Source organism: Chaetodon trifascialis, chromosome 19, assembly GCF_039877785.1.
Source record: "Chaetodon trifascialis isolate fChaTrf1 chromosome 19, fChaTrf1.hap1, whole genome shotgun sequence".
NCBI lineage: Eukaryota > Metazoa > Chordata > Actinopteri > Chaetodontiformes > Chaetodontidae > Chaetodon > Chaetodon trifascialis.
The window spans coordinates 20,883,021-20,903,601 of NC_092074.1; the positions used below are offsets into that span (position 1 = coordinate 20,883,021).

Genomic DNA, 20,581 nt, shown 5'->3' on the forward strand with positions numbered 1-20,581 from the left:
TCACAAAAGTGCCGTAAAGAGTAACCTTTCCTCCTTATGGAAATCAAACTGACGAAACAAAACCATTGGTTGCATCTAGGCCAGTAAACTAGAAATCACAGTGCATTGGCACAACACCAATAAAGTGATTTTTCTGTAAACTTAACATTTTTGTGTGTTTTTTACTTTGTAGAACTACAAATTTTACATCACAATATCATCAAAGATTTTGGGATCTGAGCATCAACAATTCATTTATGTACACGTTTTTACTGTCATCCTTACGAGGACCCTCACTCCTTGGCCTCGAAGATGTTGCAGTACAAGACAATTGCCACTAGATGGAGCTGTTTTCCTCCACAGGTGAAGGGTGTTACACCTGTCTGTTATCATAATCAAGATGCAGTACAAACACACAGCCACTAGATGGAGACAGTATTCCTCATATCACACCTGTATCACATGATGACGGTTTCACACTGATTTTCAAGGGGTAATTTCAAGGTTCTGGACACGTGTAATGCTGTCACACTTTACTGAGCCCCTGACCCACTTTTTTCTCTTTATCACTGAGCAACAGAAGCTGAAACACCAATGGCAGCAGTGTTTGGGTCACTGTCATGACTTTCACTCTCTCTGATTCACTGTGTCCACTGAATATATGAGTGTGTGTTACTCCCAAACACACCTGATAGTGTTGGTAAATAACTTGTGTAAGTTCTCCAAACCTTAACTTCTAGTCCTCGTCATCGAGGGCTTTCAAGACCACTGGGTCTGCCGCAGATGACCATGCGATATGATAAAAAGCACCAGAAAGGCGGCTAAATGGACCTTCAGCAGTCACATGAGTCTGTTTGAATAACTAACTCTCATCTGTTTTATTCTTATTCTGAAGGCTCCTGTAGTTAACTTATGGGCAAAACACTGAATAACAAGTCACACATAACCTGTAAATGACTATATCAAATAACGAAGGGTTCATGTGTTGTCAGTTTCTCTGTCACCCACAGAGGAAATTTTGGTGTTTTTCAGTGCGACATCTTGAGCAAGAAAAAATAAAGTGGAGCATCACAGTATTCAGGAAAAGAGAAAAGAGGAAACAGTTGAGAGGAGAAGTACAAAGGGTTTTTAAAATGTAAGATAAGAGCCCCGTAGAGAGAGTGGGAGAGGGGCACAGAGATATGGGAGAGGGGGATTTGATTCAAGGCAGAAATGAAGAGTGTTTCGACCTTGTGACAGAAGATAAGAGTTAACTTAATGAGTCTGTGTATGAAGGATCTGAGCACTCTGATTACCATGTAAGCGGTTAGTGAAGTCATAATCATCCTTAAATAAAGCTCAACACGTTAAAGTTTAACCAATCAAATCAGTTTTAATTCACAAGTGGTTTGTTTTTGGCATGAATCCTGCCACCACAGGCCACTTATAAAGTGCTTTTGTTCAACATGAATCAATTAGTAAAGGCCGGAGTCATCTCAGTCTAAAGAGATTTTCCATCATTTTTAATTTGTCACATTATTTTGAACCAAATTTGCTCCTCAAAACGTCCAGAAAAGTATTTTTGGATGTGCAGGGACATGCAGTGTGTAATGGTGTTGCCTCTGCTGAGCTCCTTACAGCTCAGTGCGCAGCCAATGATGTGCGTCTGGACTGATGGAGACAATATCTGCTGGATGCTGCTGCCTGTAATGAACATCTATCATAGCTCACGTGTGTACCTGTCATGTGTAGAAACCAAACAAGTGCTCAGTGTGTCTACTAAATGAGTATTGTGTGTGTAACAAAGCCTGATAGATCGTCTTCCTCTGTGCCGTAGAGCTCAGAGCTCAGTCAGATTTACATATTCAGTAGGAACCAGTGGGCTTGGAGCTGAGAGCCACAGTCCTCCCCTCTGTCCTCTGTTGTTCCCTCACACAATTCTTCATCACATTCAGTCAAACTCCTGCAAAAGTCAACTTTTGCAGCAAATCCCGACAATGTGAGCATTCAATGAGAAACGGCAGGTGGGAAATGCAAAGCAGGCCTGATGCACGCTCCTGTCAGTCTGCAGGAAACGCGCGGGAGGCGAGTTTCATGTGTGCTGCTGATTAAACTAAGTTAAGCTGCATTCTGACTGTCGTGAGCCTGAAGCATGCGGATGTGGGAAATTACACTGACGTCCAGAAAGAGAAGGGGAGACGTTAATTTCCGACTTGCTAACCTCTCTTTAATCCATACAGGCATCAAAGTGTTTTCTACACAGTTTCTCTTTTCTGCCGCAGGAGGCCTTCGTCGTCAAACCATCCTCTGTGTCTGCAAATAACCAGCTTTATGTAAGCATGTGGATTCATATACAAGAGCATTAGCGAGGTCCAAGACTGATGTTGGGTGATCAGGTCTGACTGTTACTTTAAGCAAAGAAATGAGCTAAACCAACATTTAGACAAGAGAGCAGTAAAACTCTGTGATTATTTACTCTTGAAGCATGTGTGCAGAGGTCAGGTACGATAAAGTAGTGAATCGTGGGCTTGTGGGTAACTCTCAGTCTCGTCCTCTGTGCTCAGAGCTCAAAGCTTAACCACAGATCAGACAGAAACAGAGTTGAGGGTGTGTTTCTCTGTGTGTGCTGCTGCCTGATAAAATCAACTCCAGGCTTGCAAACAACCTTTTGAAGGAGTGCACACGTCCCAAAATATCCTCACTTTACGAATCGAGGTCCCACACGCAGCAAGCAAAAGAAAAGCATCAAATAACAGCAAAATGTCATCGATAGAATTCATGCATTTCATCTTTAGTCTCATTGTGCTTCATCCATCTTTTGCCATGAAGCAGTTTCGCATGCTCTACATTCGTTAATCTTTCGAACATCCTGCATGTTCCTGTGCAGCGGCGTGGCCGTGGATGAGAGCGGAGCAGCGTGTTGAACAGAAAGATTAGCTCACACTCACCTCTGTCAGATTCTGGCTTCAGCCTGACAGCTGCTGCACTTCAGAGCAAATCCAGATCGCACCGCGGGAGCCGTGCGCGAGTGATTTCATGTGCTTCTTATCTTTGTGAGGACCAGAATGAGCTTTAAACTGAAAGTGAGGACATGTCTGGAAATCACATTCATATTCTACTTATTTTTAAAAGAAACATAATCAGGTTCCTCCAATGACAAATGTGCGTGCAAGTTGTAAGGAGGTGTTTCCAGCTGTGGTCCCCCTAAAGTCAGTTTGGGACCTGGTCCCCGCATCGTCATGCTGATTCACACACACACACATACACACAGGAATAAAACATGGACCCGAACCTGAATAAACCTCTTTGTGGTCCCTGTCATTATTGATGCAGTGTGTAATGGTGTTGCCTCTATTGAGCTCCTTGCAGTTGAGTGCGCAGCCAATGATGTGCGTCAGAACTGATGGAGACACTATCTGCTGGATGCTGCTGCCTGTAATGAACACACACACACACACACACACACACACACACACACACACACACACACACACGTACACACATGCAGAGACAGTATATGTCTGGAGCTTTACTACACACACAAGCGAACATATGAGCAGTTGGAGGGTCATGTAGCCTGGAAGCAGACTGTGATTATGGTTGTTGTTTTTTTTCTTCTATCACATTTTAGTCTTTGAAGCGATCCTGATCTGATCGGACGGCTGACTGCGGTTGTAATTTCTGCCTGTCAGACCTTCGACACAGCACAGTCTGACATGCCAACTGTACCATTTCTCCACTTTAGCGTCAGACACTTTTGAAGGAGGCGGCTTCTGAAATAGAACACAGTTCTTTCAAAGTCCACATTTACTGAGCATGTCATTATGAGCTGATGAGGCCAAATTTTAGCCTTTACACAGTGAAAGAAGCAGCTCATAAACTGTGACAGAGCTTTGGGCCCCGAGGAGTCCTGCTCAGTCACGGTCCGATCACTGGCTGCTCAGTCTCAGGACTCATTAATAAGCAGGAGGTGGTAAATTGCTCAGAAAGAAATGCTGAAGGTTGTGAAGAAGGGTGACGATGAAGAGAAGTTTGAATGCATTGCTAGCTTTAGTTTTGACACCTCTACCTGCGGTTTTAAAGTAAGATTATATACAAGCAAAAGCTTTTGAGTTTCTGTGCTCATTTTCAGACGCCCACCCATGCTGTCCTACCTCCGCACGTCGCATTAAAAGTAAGATTCAAGAGAGAATATCCCAAATCTGTATCAACAGTTGTGTTACTGGTTATGAAACTGTGAAATGAAAAGTTTAACGAAATGAATATTAGGTAAAAACTATCTTCAGTGCTTCCTGAATGTCTCACCTGTCCGGTCCGAGGCTCGTTCTCTCTGCGGGTTAAAGTCGACTCAGCTAAATGACTCCTCGCTGCTAACTGTGTGAAATCACTCAGCGTGAATATTGCTGCCGCTGCTGCAGCTCGCTGGCTGGGAAACAGTTGACTGAGGTGCCTTGACTTTGACTCTGAATGCTCTCCACCAAGGCGATACTTCACTGCACCTGCTGGAGGTTTGAGAGGAGCAGCTCTCACACTTTCTCACATGTAAACATCAGTGCACCTGCTTATTCTCCCAGTAACATTACGATATGCACGCTTTAAATGTCCTCATATGTTTGCTCATTCTTCGTATTTGAGTTTCATTTCCTCACTTACTTCCTCACTTACTTTACACCCTGACCTGATTACACTGCTGACATGTTTGTGCCGTTTCACACTTTGTGTTTGTTTTTTTGCTTTATTTTTTAAGTATTTTTCTCTACAGCGGACGTGCAGATAAACTTGAAACCCGACAAGCCGCTTTGCATTAATTTCACCATTATTCTTCTTCTCCACGCAGCCAAAATGAACGGTGCTCAAGGTCCTTTTCCAGCTGCAGTGTGACGCCTGAAATTACGTCTGAGGTGAGATATTTCTCTGCTTCCTGCTGAGAACTTTTTAGCTTCCAGTGCTTTATTCTCTAAAAAAACATCAACTACGAACACGCAGCTTCTCAGCAGTGCATCATTTCCTTTGAAAGGTACATGAAAAGCCCAAATAAAACACAGAATATTTTTGGCATCTTACGCAAAACAGGATTTCTGTGCGTATTTCCTGTCATTTCCTGCAAGTAAATGTGTGCCTCAAACATGTTTTCTCTGGTTTCAAACGACATTTGAGTGAAATCCACTGAGACAAAGCACTTCTTGTAAACTTATGGGATAGTAAGCTCAGAGCCAAAAAACTAATCCCAAAATGAGCCTAAAAGCCTCTTCAGAAATGAAATCACTGCCTGTTCTGCTGATGTCCAAAATGGAGGCTGTTTCTGTCTGAATCTGAGCCAAATTCTATTCAATTTCGCTGAAAAGATAAAAGCATGGTGTCAAACGTGTCCTCCATCTCTCTATTTTACTTCACCACACCTGGTTTCTCTTGCTTCCTCCTGTTTTTTTCTTGTCATTCACTCTTTCAAGCTCTTCCTCCTCTTCAATCCAACAAATGAGTTTCAGTCCCTTCTTTCCCTGCAAATGGCTCGTTATCAGCAGGCAGACAACCTGCAAATTGTGCCATTATGTGCAGGTGTGTGTGTGTGTGTGTGTGTGTGTGTGTGTGTGTGTGTGTGTGTGTGTGTGTGTGTGTGTGTGTGTGTGTGTGTGCGCTGCAGTCCTACCGAAGCGTTTGAAGGACAGTTTTCGGATGGATTTTCCAGCAGCATAGTGCTGAGTGCGCCTATTAGAAGGGCCATTTTCTCCTTATTCCTCACTGGTCTTTCATCCCTCTTCCTTCTCCTGCAGCACCACATCTACTTTAAACTCCTGCCTCAGAGTGTGGAAACGCACTTGTGCCTCTGAGCAAGGCATTAGCCCCCCGCTGACCCAACAGAGCTGCTGCAGGTTGTGTCATATGCACAGAAAACTTTAAGCTGCAGCACAAACTCGAAGGGATTTCAGACGATTTCCACATCAATCTCATGTCTTTGTGTTAAATTCAGGTTTTGGCCCTAGCTGGCATGGTTAGCGTAGCTTTGTGTAAACAGCTAAACTGGTTTTGTCCATAGTTGAAAAATATATCTAACAAAACCTCTGAAGCTCAATGATTAACACGTTGTACCTCGTCTGTTTCATCCGTACACAAACACAACTGTGCAAACAACAAGTTGTGGTTTTAGCGTTACGTGAGGGATCTATTTCTTGGCTGGGTGACATCCTGGAGCGCCACCGGCCTGGGACTAAAATGCTTTTTGACATTTGCTGGTTTTAGACCAAAACTGAAATCAGTTACAGTTAAATTAAGTTTTGGGTGGCAGAGAAAACCTTCTGGTTCTGCAGATGTTTGCAGATTTGAGTGTAACAAACGCAAGACTCTTAATGGACAAACACCAAGTGGTGGAATTCAATTCAATTCAATTCAATTTTATTTGTATAGCGCCAAATCACAACAGAAGTTGTCTCAGGACACTTTCCATATAGATCTGGTACAGACCAAGCTCTTTTATCTACAGAGAACCAACAATGTAACTATGAGTACATTTATTCAAGTACTGTACTGAAGTTTAAGTTTGAGGTACTTAATTTGTGTCTTTTCCTTCACGCCAGTTTCTACTTCAACTCCATCCAACTACATCTCAGAGGGAAATATGGTACTCATATTCATTGAGTGCGCAGATTCATCCAGAATGAGAATAATCATTAGCTCCAGTCTAGGAGAAATTTTCCTGCTTTGAGTACTTTATGTATATTTTCCTGATTACATTTAAATACTTTTATTTAATTACCATCTTCAATTCAAGATTTTCACTTGTAACATTTTTTTTTTCACAATGTGATGTTACTACTTCGACTTAAGGACCTAAATACTGCAAATAAGTAACAGTTTCAAGTCTGATCTTAGTTTTAAGCCAGTAAGACGAGGTGTGTCTCTCTCAGAGCAAACAGGAGTGAAGCAGACTAAAAGGTGTTCTGTTTTCCCTGGAGGAGGATAACGATCTCTGCCATGATGATGAAACATTCAGCTTCAGAGAGCCTGGTCCTCCCGCCTCTGCTAACACACACACACACACACACACACACACACACACACACACACACACACACACACACACACACACATACACACACACACACAATCCCCGAAGAACACACGTGTGCTCATACACACATGATGATACCATGAATATAATAATCTCATCATGTCTGCGTGCTTCCACAGTCTTTATGTCTGTATTTGTACAGCGAACCTCATCCATCACGGCTGTCTGATGATGGAGACAACACCATCGCTGTGGAAACGCATCTGTAAACAGGCCCCAACCCCACACAAAACAACAATAAACATCCCGCTGAGAGATTTCTTTATGTGAAAAAAAAAAAAAATCAATTTACTTTGCATTGAACATGCAAATTGAAGAGCAGAGGGTCCTTTCACTTCACCGGACAGACTTTTTTTCTTCTTCTCAGGAACAACACGAACTCAGAACAACAACAACGTCACGTGCAAATTAAAAGAAGGAAACATCGTACAAATAAACACCAACCTGGGAATTATTGTTTCCTTACTTGTATTCCAAGTTTCTTAAAACACTCCTGGCAGCAATTTAATATCCTCTTCACCCTGGATCTGTGTGTGAGTATCCTCGTGTACTTGTGAGGACTTGAGTTTAGACCTTCAAAGTGAGGACACTTTCTTTGGTCCTCATAAAACAGTTACATCTGCACAAAATATATATATATATATATATTTATTTATTTATTTTTTTTTTTTTTATTTTTTTTTTTTCAATGAAGGACTGGGAAGGAGGTTCATTTTGGTGATTTTTTTTCCACTCATTTCTTTTTTGGTGGGAGGTTCTTGTAAATGTAAGTGTGGTTTTAAGGGATTTGCAGGTTTTAGGGTTAGCGATAAAATAAGTATTGGGGTTTGACGTGTAATACTAGGGGGGTGTCTTATGTCAATGATGGTCCTCACAAGTACAGCACAAATTTGTGTGTGTAGGCCTCATTAGCATGAATGCACTCTCACCGACCTTGTGTCAATTACAAGCTGTCAATATGACTGACAGATCAATAGAAAACATTAACCTTTGTCTTCTACAAATCAGCACATTGGCATCCCTGCAGGTTTCACTGACGCTCCAAAGGGACTTTAGATATGTCGCTTTTGACAGCAACAGTAAATTCATACATTTATTTATTATTTGAGCAGCTCTGTTGTAGCCCAAAGCTTCACCTTCTTTCTTGGTCTTTGCATCAAGCAACTTCCACAGTTAAAAATCCAAAAACAGCCATTAGCCATTCTACAATAACAGTTTCAGGGAATTAATTGCTAATGCTAAAGCTAACTGCACTTTATGCATGCATCAGCCTTTAGGTATAAAATACCCTCATTGATTACAATGATAGAAACATACACATGTAATGAATGGGGATTGGGGAGGGAAAACTTCTTGTAAAACATCTTATTTGGCGTAGTTTTCTCTTCTCTTCATTTTGCCAAATTGCCTCAGGATTTAACTCTAGAAAGGCCAAATCTCTCTGCAAGCAGAAGCGTAGTCAGTGTTACCAGTGACCAACTTTAGCATTAGCCCTGAGCACAGGAAAACAATGACAGGATACAACAACCAGGATGAAGGCCGGGGCCACTCACAGAACACATTTGCTGCATCAAAGTCCCTTTTGGGGTGCAGTTAAAACAAAAACATACTGAAGCTCATCTGAACATGTTCAGAGATATGTTACTGATGCTTTAAAGGAAGATTACAACAGAAGTGACATTTTTTTTCTACATAGTCTGGTAAAATACTGTAAAATGAGCATGTGCAGTATTGTGAAAATGTACCTTTGATATATGTATGTTTTGTCTCCAAATCAGCTTGAAAAAAACAAAAATATCTTGTAGAAAAAGAGAAAAAAGATCAGATTTTTTTTTATGTTTCTTTCTTTGAGACATCTGCTCATTTCACAAAGTTTCACAACACCAGGCTTGTTTATTTACTCATCACGATGCTGCTGTGTCTGAATTCATAACTGCTTTCCAAACAATGTCTTTGTCACTTCAAGTCCTTTCAGTTGGGAACACAGTGACAGTTTGTGTACAGTACATTCACCGGAGCTCAAATTAGTTTTACAGACAGAGAAACAGAGGTACACACTTAAAAACACACTGACAGAAAGGCAAACATAGAGATTTAATTCTGCATTTTACAGCAATGAACGTCTTCTGCACACAGAGTCTAAACAGAATATTCCTGGAAGGAACTGTGTTATAATCACAGGGAAAACATGAGCTGTAATCTCCATATAAACCCATTATTAACTGATTATTGAAAACTTTATACATATGTTCAACTGTTAGTTTGCCTTTAGACAAATTCAACATTTTTACATGCTGACCCTGATGCGAGCTCAGCTGACATGCTGTTCACTGATTACAAAGACGCTACGGAAGCAATTCATTGGAATTAATTAACTGGAAGTGTATTAGCTGAACACTCAATTTTCTCTATTTTCTCTATAGCTGGTACCAAATTACACGGTTCTTTCCAGGAAACATGACATGAAATTATGAGGAAGTTGTAAAATAAATCCCAGTTTTCTCTGATTTAGGCATGTTTTGGCACATTAAACAAATGCTGGTTGATGTGACCTACGACAAACGAATCCGGCTCCAATGTTATTTACATTATTCAAGTAAGGAGTGTCTACAATATGCAGAATGAATGTGGGACGATGCATCAAAGGGAGAAAGTGAGGAATGATTTACTGTCAGCTGCCTCATAAGAAACTTGCTCTGATTTTGTACTTGATTTTGTTTTTTTGCCTGTTTCAACTTAACATCCAGACTGTTTCAGTTGGTTTTGCAGTGATTCTCATCCTCTAGATCTGGATGCAAGATGGAAAAAATAAACATTTCAAATACATTCATGCACTTTTGGCATCTTGAGTCACATGTACAAAAAGTCTAAAAGGAAATGAAAGTAATTCAGTTTTATAATGTTCCATGTTTTCCCTTCATTGACGCTTCATCTCGGTCACAATATCCAAAATTACTGTGAAACATTATACATCAGTTTATCATGGTGATGCCCACTGACTCATTATCACCCAGTAACAGACCCGAAACACCAAACAACTCACATATCATGCTTTAACAACTATATTCATCTTTTCAGTAAAATGTTAATGGTCAGAATAACATCTAAACCAGGCTGCTACAAACAGTCCACACCCTGTTTGCTGCAGCTTGAGGGGACATCAGATCTTTTGTACCGTTAAATGAAGTTTGGGGACTGTGAGAAGAAAAATCAATATCAATCAATATCACTGGTTGACAGCTTTTTCTCTCCACACAATTCAAGACGCCTGTAGCTTCTTCTGTGTGGAGGGAGACAATATTTGAAGGAAAGGAGATTAATGTTTCCAGTATGGATTTAAAGACAGAAATGAGGAGGCTGGAGACGCAGGATTCAGCTCAGATACTACGTCATTCATACTTTTCAGCATAAGCCCTCACACCACAAGTTCTTGACATAAACCATTTTCCTATTTCCCAACATCGAGCTCTACAGAAAAGCAGCAGTTTTATCAAATTCTCCCCCTGGACTGGCACTTCCAGGCCGTCTGACGTCTGCTTTTGTCTGTGTGTTTGCACTACAGCTATCAACACACACACACCTGAAATGATGCGACGCTCCACTGGAGCCTGTAGCATAAAGATGATGCTTATTGTCTTTTTTTGTTGCATGCCTGAAGAAGGTCTGGCACTGAAATGTAGCCTCTCCTTTTCCTCAACAGTCTCAGTTTCAGTGTCCTTCTCACGGGTTTACACTACATTAGAAAGATTTAGGTTAATCAGCAATGAAAATAATTGTTAGTTGCAGCCCTAATCTTGTTTTAAAATGGTACACAAAGTAAAAGATGTTGTGGTTTTATAAGCAGTTTGGTGCTCAAAGTATTTCTTGTCAAAGGCTGCACAGCAACCGCACTGCGATTAAAAGCTTCCAGTAAGTAGCTGTGCCCAGAAGCTGTTTGCCAGGAAATGGTTAACGCCTCTAAAACTGAAGATACAATTTATTATTGAGCTTTAAGCGTGTTTCTAGGTGTATTTTTTGACTTAACTGAGGCTAGCTGATTCCCTCCTTTCCAGGCTTCACGCTAAGCTAGTCTTGCCATTGCTAAGCTAGGCTAACCACCCTGACTCCAGCTCTGCACAGTCATGAATGAAGCCAGCTTCAGATTAAGAGGAATTAATGAACTGATAATGTCTTTTGAAAGATTTATTGATCACAAACTGCTGATTCCACCTTTAAAATCAAAGATGATTAGACACAATTCTTTGGAGCATTGGTAGCAGCTTTGATAGCTAACCAAAGCTGTAACCTGATTAAACAACAGTTGATCCCAGTCATCTTTCCTTCCACCTCCTCTCCATGCCATTTATCAAGCTGCCTGCACTGAATTAGGACAGGAATAAGAAAGAGATAATCCACACCAAGGTGTGCATTCAAGGATGCAGATGCACAACAAAGAGACAACCACTCGCTGCTTTGTGTTGGACGCCTCCCACAGACTTCACTGTGGGCGGGAATTACTGGCAACTATTTTGCACTGGAGGTAAATAAAAACTAACTGTTCATAGATTTATTAAATTAATAGAATAGTCAGAGTAACCAAGACATTGTTACTGTCAAAAAGCAATTCAATTTTCAAGTTTCAATGGCTGTAAACGGTATGAAAACTGAAACTGCAGCATTCACCATCAAGACAATTATTCTCCTTATGACCTATAAGAAACTTGAACAAGTGAGTTTGTACTGTTGACCAACAGCAAACCATCTTGACTGCTGACTTTAAAGAGATCCCAAAACAGGGGACGCTATTGTAGCTTGTTAGCTGAATGCCATCCAGTTTTATTTGACTTGACGCCTCCACAAAAGAGACATGGTTTGCAGACGGCCAGTGGTACAAATGCAGTCTGTTGCTTAAATGAATTGACTGACCATATTAGCAAACAAGCTAAAAAGCTTGCATTGGCAAGGCTACTAATTGACAGTAAGCTAGCTGGGTTGGAAAGCTACTATGACTGACTAGCATGCTTCAACCATGCTAGTTAGAGTTATCTCGCCAGCTATACTCATTCAACTTCAACGTCAACAAACTTCTAGCACCACCTATTTAATGAGGTCATACAGGTGAATTTAACTGTGCCACTGTGTGTCATGGTAGCTTTATTAGTGGCAAAACTGAAGGAAACAAGAAAGATACCTCACTGATCGATGAGACGCTCAACATGATGGCACATTATTATTTTTTCATTCAGTTTCTCCTTCATACATTTAAAACAGGCGCTGACACAGTTTTGGGTCTCAGATGCTAACTAGACATATAAATGGTAAACCAACAGTGAACAAGTGTGACAGTAGACCTGCGGAGTTACAACTCAAACAAACAAACCCAGTGTGAACATAGCCGTAGATTAGTTAGCGTTTTGCGGCCAGAGCATGCTTTTACAAGTGAATAAATGTGATCTGATCCAAATGTGCATTCAAGGTTTTAATTTTCACTCTGCAGCCAATCAGAAACAAGAATTCACCCAGGTTCTCGTGTAACGAAACAGAAACTGTTTGCTGCTCCCTGATTGGATGTGATATTTGAGTCTGCACAAGATTCACGCTTTTTTTCTGTAAGACCTGCTTTTGTTTGGCTAATTGGTGGGGACGCAAACCAAACCAAATCATGCTACACCGCGGCTGTCCTGGTCCCCGCCGGACGCCACAGAGCTGAAGGAGACAAGAGGCAGAATTTATCACTGACAGGCAGCTTCTACTAAAAGTCGTCATCCACTTTTCTCCACCAGGAACCCCTTTTTATCCTGCTTTTAACAAAACTGAGGGCCTGTTCTTTGCATTCAAAGCCTTGGCTTTCATCGAGGTATCACAACAACTGCACCGAACATGACCAGTGTTTCCTGTAAGCACTTCTTTAGCACTGCTAATGCTAATAAAAGAGGCTCCCGGTGGACACATATCTATAGACTGTCATTTTGCTTCTACCCATCTCCTTTTCTTCTCCTCTGGTCTCTTCAGCATGTTCAAGACTTTTTTATCCTCTAATTCATTCCCAGTTTTCTTTTTTAGTCTGTCCAGGTCTTGGTCCTGCGCCTACGGACTTTGCTGCTCCATGTTATCAATCAAAGGGTCTTTCTTCATAAACTGCAGATGTCTGATGGATCTCCACACCCCGACATAGCTGTCACTAACCGGCTGATTGGAGGCGATGTTCTCCCTTTGGAGGTGCTCCCTCTGCATTTCCATCACCTCCTTTTCCGTCATAATGCGGGAATTCACGCCTTCCTCTCCTTGTCTGCCATCTCCTGTCCACACCTCTCCATTAGGCAATCCGGTTGTTGCTGCCTCCTCCTTCCCATCACTGCTCAACACTCCCTCGATCTCCGGATTTCCTGGATCAGAGCCAGCAGCAGGTCCATCACCGTTCAGCGGTGGTTTTTCCTTGTATGGTTCACCGGGTAGCGCACCATCCTTCCCAGCCTCCTCCAGGTCCTCGTACAGACTCTTCTTCTTTGTCTCAAAGTATTTGACCACACAGTAGGTGATGGAGCCAACGGTGTTGACCACCACACCACCGATGAACAACCCAGTTGGCGCAACATCACTGAATGCCAGCATGCCAACAGTGATGGTGGCGATGCTCTTGACCACGCCAACAAAGCTGGTGGTGACGGCGGAGTTGATGTAGGTGCAGTGCAACGTGGTGAAGTTCATGGCGCAGCCGATGAAGACACAGAAGATGAAGATGACTGTGATGTGGGGGTCCTTCCAGTCCTCATACGTCCACATGTTGATGGTGTCCATGGAGATGATGGAGCACACCAGGAGCACCTGGGGAGGGAGACAAAGACAAAGAGTGTCACAAAGAGGAAAAAATAAGAAGAGACAAAGCAAAAAGACAGAGGTGGAGGAAACAGGAGACAACAAAGAATAAGAAGAGCTAGAAAGAAGGTAAGGGAAGTGGAGAGAGAACAGAAAAGGAAAGGAGAGAGGTGGTGATCAGTAGAAGGTGGAGGTGAAGAGAGAGATGATCATAATGCAGACATAAAACAGCAAAAGGAAAGTAAGAAAATACAAAAAAAAGGTCCAGAGACATACAAGAAACAAGTAGCAGGGAAAGACGAAACAAAGAAAAGACAACAGAAAGACACTGATCAGGTGGAGAGATGATTCCTTTGCAGTGCTGATGCCTTGCTCATTACCGGTGAGGCCATGACGGCGATGGCGTACTGCGCTGTGAGCGGCCCGTACTCGCTGTCCACACTGGTTTTCTGGATCAGGACCAGGTAGGACGCATGAATGATGACCGCCAGCACGCCGGTGACATAACCAAAGGGATCGCCGGTGAGATCGCCAGCACCTGAGGAGCAAATCAGGTGAAGTTTCAAACCGTGATGACTCAAAGAAACGTGACAGTCTGACCGGTTTTCTGCAGCATTTACTCATATATTTTGATTTCCTGATTTTTCACTTTAATTATTTAAGATAACAGACCTGAAAAACTGCAGGTGATTGTTCACTAAGGCACTTCCACAGCGCAGGCTTGTCAGGGTGACTGTGTACTGTTTACCCTCACACTGATAGCAGCCACTTGGGTAACAAAAGACAGGTTTATTTTCTATAATTAAAAGGGAAATTAACATAAAGACAAACAAAATCAAACAGGTTTGAAGCCAGGAGAGGAAGGACTCCTGTGGTCTTGCAGGCAGACCAGGTGAGCTGAATGTCCCTGACGAGCTGACTCCACCTGGCTCCTGCTCAGAGGGTCGGCATGAACAGCACAGGTGTGTTCTATTTGACTTCATCAGAATGAAACATTTGCCCCGATGAAGGGTGAGCTTCATTATTATTTTTCCATATTTGATTTGTTCTTTTTCACCACAGCAACATATCAGACCTCTCAATAAATTACTGATAAATATAGACACCAAAATAAAAGGAAAGAGGGAGGAAGAGTGTGGGAGAATTAAGGTGGGAAAGAAGATGAATGAAGTCAGAAAATGGAGCAGGAGGAGGACGAGATGGAAAATTAATCCAGTGCTGAGTCCATATGTAGGCTGGAAACTTACATTCAAACTGAGAGAGCCACGAAAACCAGCTGCTCACACACACACACACACACACAGTTTAAAGGTATACCTCAAGTGGAAATCTGGAGCAGATCTAACGTTTAGGAATTTGTGCAGAAATTCCTCTGAATCTACTGTTCATTTTGACTTTTGAGGCACCACAACTCTTCACTGAAATCAAAGGTAGTAAAAATAAAAGATGTCACGTTTTATATGGAATCTGATCAAAAGGCTGCAGACAATAAACCAGAATCCATAATCTTAATGACTTTCCACACATGAGTGGTGATGACCAGATCAGTCAAACAATAGTTTCCAATAAAAGCGCTGTGTATGTCAGTATTTCCAACCATGATAATTCCCAAAAAGAAATGATATGATTGAAATGATTCCTGTGTGAGAAACAACTACTGTGAGATAAAACAGAGTGCGGCTCATTGCAGGTAAGCAAACAGACTGAAACAGTGGTCCGATATATTCTCTGCAGCAACGTACAATTTGTCTGAAATAAGAAATTATTTTAAAACCACAGTTTGTTTTTTTCCCCTGCCTGGAAGCGACATTCACAATGATCCACCGTTAAAGCAACACATACATTAAATGACAAAACGACGAGATCTCACTTGTTCAGTGATGACAATGAGCTGCAAATATTCGATTTTTCACAGGTTCAAATGTGATTATCACCTAAATCAAACCCACAATGATGAATCAGTCCATTAGATTCACATTCTGCATGTCTCACACTTAATGTTTGACCCCCCTCCCCCCTGCTGCCTGAGAGCAGCAGCTGCGGAAATTGATTCAGGAAATTAATTATCTGTAGTTTCTTCTTTTGTTTTTATTAACAGTAATGGAAGAGATGAATTTACTGCTGAGAAAGCTGATTTACAGCACCAGAAATTAATGTACTGGTTAAATGGCTTCACTGATGAGCAGACGCTGCATAACAGGGATTTTTTATGGTTTATGTGCACTGCATGCACCAAACAGCACACACACAGCAACACAGTTAGTGAGCAGCTAGCTAAAGAGGCACAGCTCAAAGAAAAGTGAAAACTGGTGTTGCATTCATCAGGTGGAAACAAGCACAAATTAATGCTAATGTTGCTTCATATCTGAGGATTGTGTCAACAAGAGGATGTTTCCTAAAGAGTTCACTATATCAAAGTATAAGGTGATAAAATGTTGGTGTTCACAGCTTGTTTCTGCTGCCCCCAAGTGGCCACAACGTTGTTATTGCTGGTAGAACTTCTCAGAAAGCAGCTAGCAACAGGAATACCCATGAAGCCTTGAGAGATTCCCGAACTCATGTCACTCTCGATGGAAATTCATTCTATAAACAGCTGATTTTTAGTTTTTAAATAGTGTTGCGATTGAAACACAGAACACAGACTTTACACATCAGAGTGTATCTCCAGGCGTTCACTTGAGTCAGCATCAGTTGAAGAATACGAGCCTGAAAATGAAGAAACATCTGGGGCTGTGGAGTTAGAAAGAAGTGAGCTAACCAGAGCTCCAGGCTACATTAGCCACTGCTAACTGTCTGCAGCCAGGTTGTATTGTGGGTAATGTCGGCACCAGAATTTGGCAAGGAAGAATTGATTGATGTGAGAATTTTAAAAAAAAAAAACTATCCATCATGAGTTTGATGGTGCAGACCAAAAATGGCCACAATTTTGAGAAAACTCCTGCGAGTTCAACCACTTTGTGCTTCAGAATAATCACTTAAACCCTCTGGAAACACAGCGATATGAGAGTGTGTGCACTATACGTGGATGACGTGTGTTTACCTGCCAGTGCAGCTCCGGCAGTGGTGATGATCACAGCGGTCACCACACCGACGGACGGCACGCCATTCCTCAGCACGCACACGCCGATGATGAGCGTGAAGAGCGGCAGGCAGCGCTTGAACACGACGTACATGGGCAGGCTGAGGCCACGCAGAGACCACAGAGTGAGGGTGGACTGCAGCGTGGAGAGGATACACACCGAGCCAAAGTCCTGCATGGAGACACACACATACACATTGATCTGACTTACATTCACTGCCTGGAAGATTATCCTGACCTTCGTTACGACACGCCAGCTTACATCAGAACACTAATCCAACCCTAATCATCACCAAAACCAGTTAAGATTCAATGATTCACCTTGTCTGGACCAGTTTTTGGCAACTACAGGGACCACAGGTGTGTCAGTACATTCTCATGAATACTGAATACTTCTTCTGAGCTGTTTTTGCCTCAAGAGGACCTCAAACCGCTTGTGGGATTTAGTCTTGAAGCAACAACAACCCTCCATGAGTGGGGACATTAAATCTGAATGAACATCAGCTTCAACAGCTGCTTCTGCTCAACAGAACGCTGGAATTTTCTATGAAATCCAAACGCAGCAGCATTTCACAGTAAGTGCTGAAAGAAGCTTCATCGGTCATCGCTTCATGTCAGGTTTATCTGCCTCTTTCACCTGAACTTCAGTTAGCTAGTCTTCTTTCATCGTGATGGTTAGCATTTTTTTTTTTGGAAATATCTCAAGCAAGAATTCCACGATTTCCATGAAACCTTGTTCATTCATGGTCCCCTGAAGATAAATTCCAGTGAATTTGATTAAAATGTCCTCTTGTGCATCACTTCGGTTCATGGGAGGATATGTAGCTCAGCCTCAGATAAACTCTTAATGCTAACCTAGCATGCTGGTTGTGTTTTATTGGAGTCCCCACAGATGAAGTTTACATCACATACATACACTTCCAGCCTTGTTTTCCCTGCAGAGCTGCAGATGAAATGGAAGGTACCCTGAGATCTGTATGCAGGTACTACAGTCCTGGATCAGGACTCAGAACCACCAAGCTGAAAATAATCACTCAGGTGTGTTATTAGCTAATTTACTGGAATATGACAAGCAAGAACGATTCAGTTGCGTATTTTGAGTAATAAAAGTAATAATAATAATCCTTTTTTGAAAAATCCACTTGTCTGTCTTCTGTCCTTTGATTTTCTCAATGACCATTCATCCGATCGACTTCACACTCGGTGAGTGTGGCCTGAGGACTGAAGGAAGTGCAGTATTGAGTGTGAGCTGTCGAGACCTGCAGGACATATTTGTTCGTAGTGCAGACTACCACCAGAAGTACACACTGTGTGGTGCACTGAGAGGGGATGCTTATTAACTGTTGCACCGCCAAATGGCATGCTGGGAACAGCTCGCTCACGACAGTCAAGAACAGATGAAGAGAGGCTTTACATTGTAGCACAGACTTTGCCATTTTGTTTTGCTAAACTCAAACACTTCAAGCATCAGCGACGTAACTTTTGGAATGAACGTTTTTGTTCCTGGAAATAGTCTCATCCCAAATAGCTAAAACTGGGTCAGAAAATCCAGCGCTTCTCGAGGAAGCTGCAAGCGGCCCATTCCGAACAGACACTGCACCGCTTATACAAAGGAACCTGCAGCTAGCATTAGCCGCCTCCCTTTCATTGGTCCAGCTGTGGTGACGATAAACCTCACAGCAAGTGGTCCCAGACTTTACCCCGTGTCATCACTCAGATCATGGAGTGACTGCTCAAATCAAAAATGAAACTTAGCAGCACTAAAGATGCTGTCACACCAATCAAACGACCCTGATACCAAGTTTTCCTGCCCCTGGAAAACAATCCTGTAGAGGGCGCTGTCACAGCAGGAAAATGCATTCACAATTAAATTTCTTCTTTTTAGCAACTACAAATTTGACTATAGCGGAACATCGATGATATTTGCACTTGTTTCTTAAATGAATTTTCATTTCAGTTCACCCTGGATGTGTTTCGCTGCGCACACACATCCTGCAGAGCTTTTTGGCCACAGTGATTTTGACAAGTCCTGCCAATAATGTTAATGAATGGTTTCAGTCAATCAGCCACTGGCCAATCTGTTAGTCAGTCATCCAGCGAGTCAATCATTCAGTCAATCAGCCAATCATCAACTGAAAAATACCAACAGGCAAGTTTACCAATACTGGGAGGGGAGGGGGCGTCTACACTGGTTTACAGTGTTAAAACCATCAGGATGCCAATAAAGCATTAAACACATAATCCATTATTATTTTATTTTGCACAATAAACAAGCATCATTAACACTGAAATGTAATGATGATGATGAGACGATCTTTTCATCACTTTCCCCTCTTTGGTCAATGTTAAATAAAAATAAAGGCTTTAGTGTGTGAATCACTGAACCCGGTTTGCAGCTGCAGGTTAAAGACGGGAATGAGAGGATTGTGAAGTAAAAAAGTAACTGTAATCCAGCAGGCTTCAAACTACTTTAACTGTTAGTATTTCTGTATGAAACGAAAACTAAACCTCTGGTTTTCACACTCCTACTGTAGTTTGCTCTGTCATTCAAGTAAATTAAGCATCCAGTTTTATTAGTTTATATGTTGTCATGAAGAGTATGATTACTTGTCATTATTGCATAACTCCAATAAAAGTCTGCTGCACTTCTGAATATGGACCTATGTGAGTTCCAGGACGCGACCGGAACAGTTTGGAGTCTCTGGGTCTCTGTTCGGGAGTCTATCCTGGTCAGTTACCTTGCACAGCTGCAGGCCGAAGGGGGGGATGTCGATCTTCCCCAGCCGCCGGAGGGTCTCCAGAGTGAGAGCTGCGGTGCTGCTGGTCAGCAGCTGGATGAGCGTCAGGAAGTTGAAGTGATAATTACTGATGAGGAACTTCAGCAAGATGTTCAAAGAGCCGGAGAAAACGCCGTGCGCCACGGCCACGGAGATCCCCAACAGCCGTCTCTTAAACACATCCATGGCGGTGTGCTGGTGGTTTAAAAAAGTCAAACAGGAGAAAGAAAGTACTGCCGCTCCCCTTCACAGCCCGCTTTGGAGAGGTTTGGTCGCGGAGCTGAGCGGTCGGGTTTGGTTTTTGCGCACAGCCGCGACGCACTGCTGCTGGACGGAGAGACGGGAGGAAGGGAAGGACGCGAGGCTGGAAAAAGCCCCCGTTTGTACCGTCTGTGAAGGGGAAAGAATCTGCATTCAGGAGCTTTTAGTGAGAGCACCTCACAGTGAAGGAGAAAGCAGGGGTGAGATCCTCTGCTCGGTTCTGCTGACTCGTCTCTTCGGTCTTCTCTCCTGAGTTTGAACTGCAGTTCAGTTCAGCGCTCTTTTCAGCTGCGTTTACCAAAAATATTCAAAAACTCAGTGTTTCTTTTCGTCCCCACTCATCATCATAGAGCAGAAGCCTTCATCTGTGACTTTTGTCTTTGCGCTTCTGTCCCAAAAAGAAAAAAAACTAAATAAACCTCCGATAACTGTCAGAGAGACGCAAAGGAGGAGAAACAAGAGGAGAGGAAGTGATTCCCAGGGAGCGCAAGCTGCGGTGGATACAGTGGAAGTGCAGCAGATGTACAGGAGGTGTACAGTAGAGGGGAGGTCGTCCTCTGAGAGCGCTGCCGGTGAAACATGACGGTTTGCCGCAGCGCCTCTTGGCTGTGGACCAGAGAGAGAGAGAGAGAGAGAGAGAGAGAG

General features: G+C 42.5%; 1 protein-coding gene across 1 annotated transcript; it reads right to left on the reverse strand.

Moving 5' to 3' along the window:
- Positions 1-13,077: 13,077 nt before the first annotated feature.
- On the reverse strand, positions 13,078-19,861 carry slc35d3 (solute carrier family 35 member D3). Its single transcript, XM_070987850.1, has 4 exons — positions 19,637-19,861; positions 16,860-17,070; positions 14,200-14,357; positions 13,078-13,828 (listed from the first exon to the last, which is right to left on the reverse strand). Exons 1-4 carry the CDS (start codon positions 19,859-19,861, stop codon positions 13,091-13,093), a joined length of 1,332 nt encoding a protein of 443 aa, XP_070843951.1. The 3' UTR covers positions 13,078-13,090.
- Between the last annotated feature and the right edge of the window lie 720 nt (positions 19,862-20,581).

Coding starts and splice junctions, on each gene's coding strand:
- slc35d3 (XM_070987850.1), bottom strand. CDS start 19,861: ATGGATGTGTTTAAGAGACGGCTGTTGGGGATCTCCGTGGCCGTGGCG. Junction 17,071..19,636: donor TCGGCCTGCAGCTGTGCAAG/GTAACTGACCAG, acceptor GTCTCCATGCAG/GACTTTGGCTCGGTGTGTAT. Junction 14,358..16,859: donor TGCCGGAGCTGCACTGGCAG/GTAAACACACGT, acceptor TTTGCTCCTCAG/GTGCTGGCGATCTCACCGGC.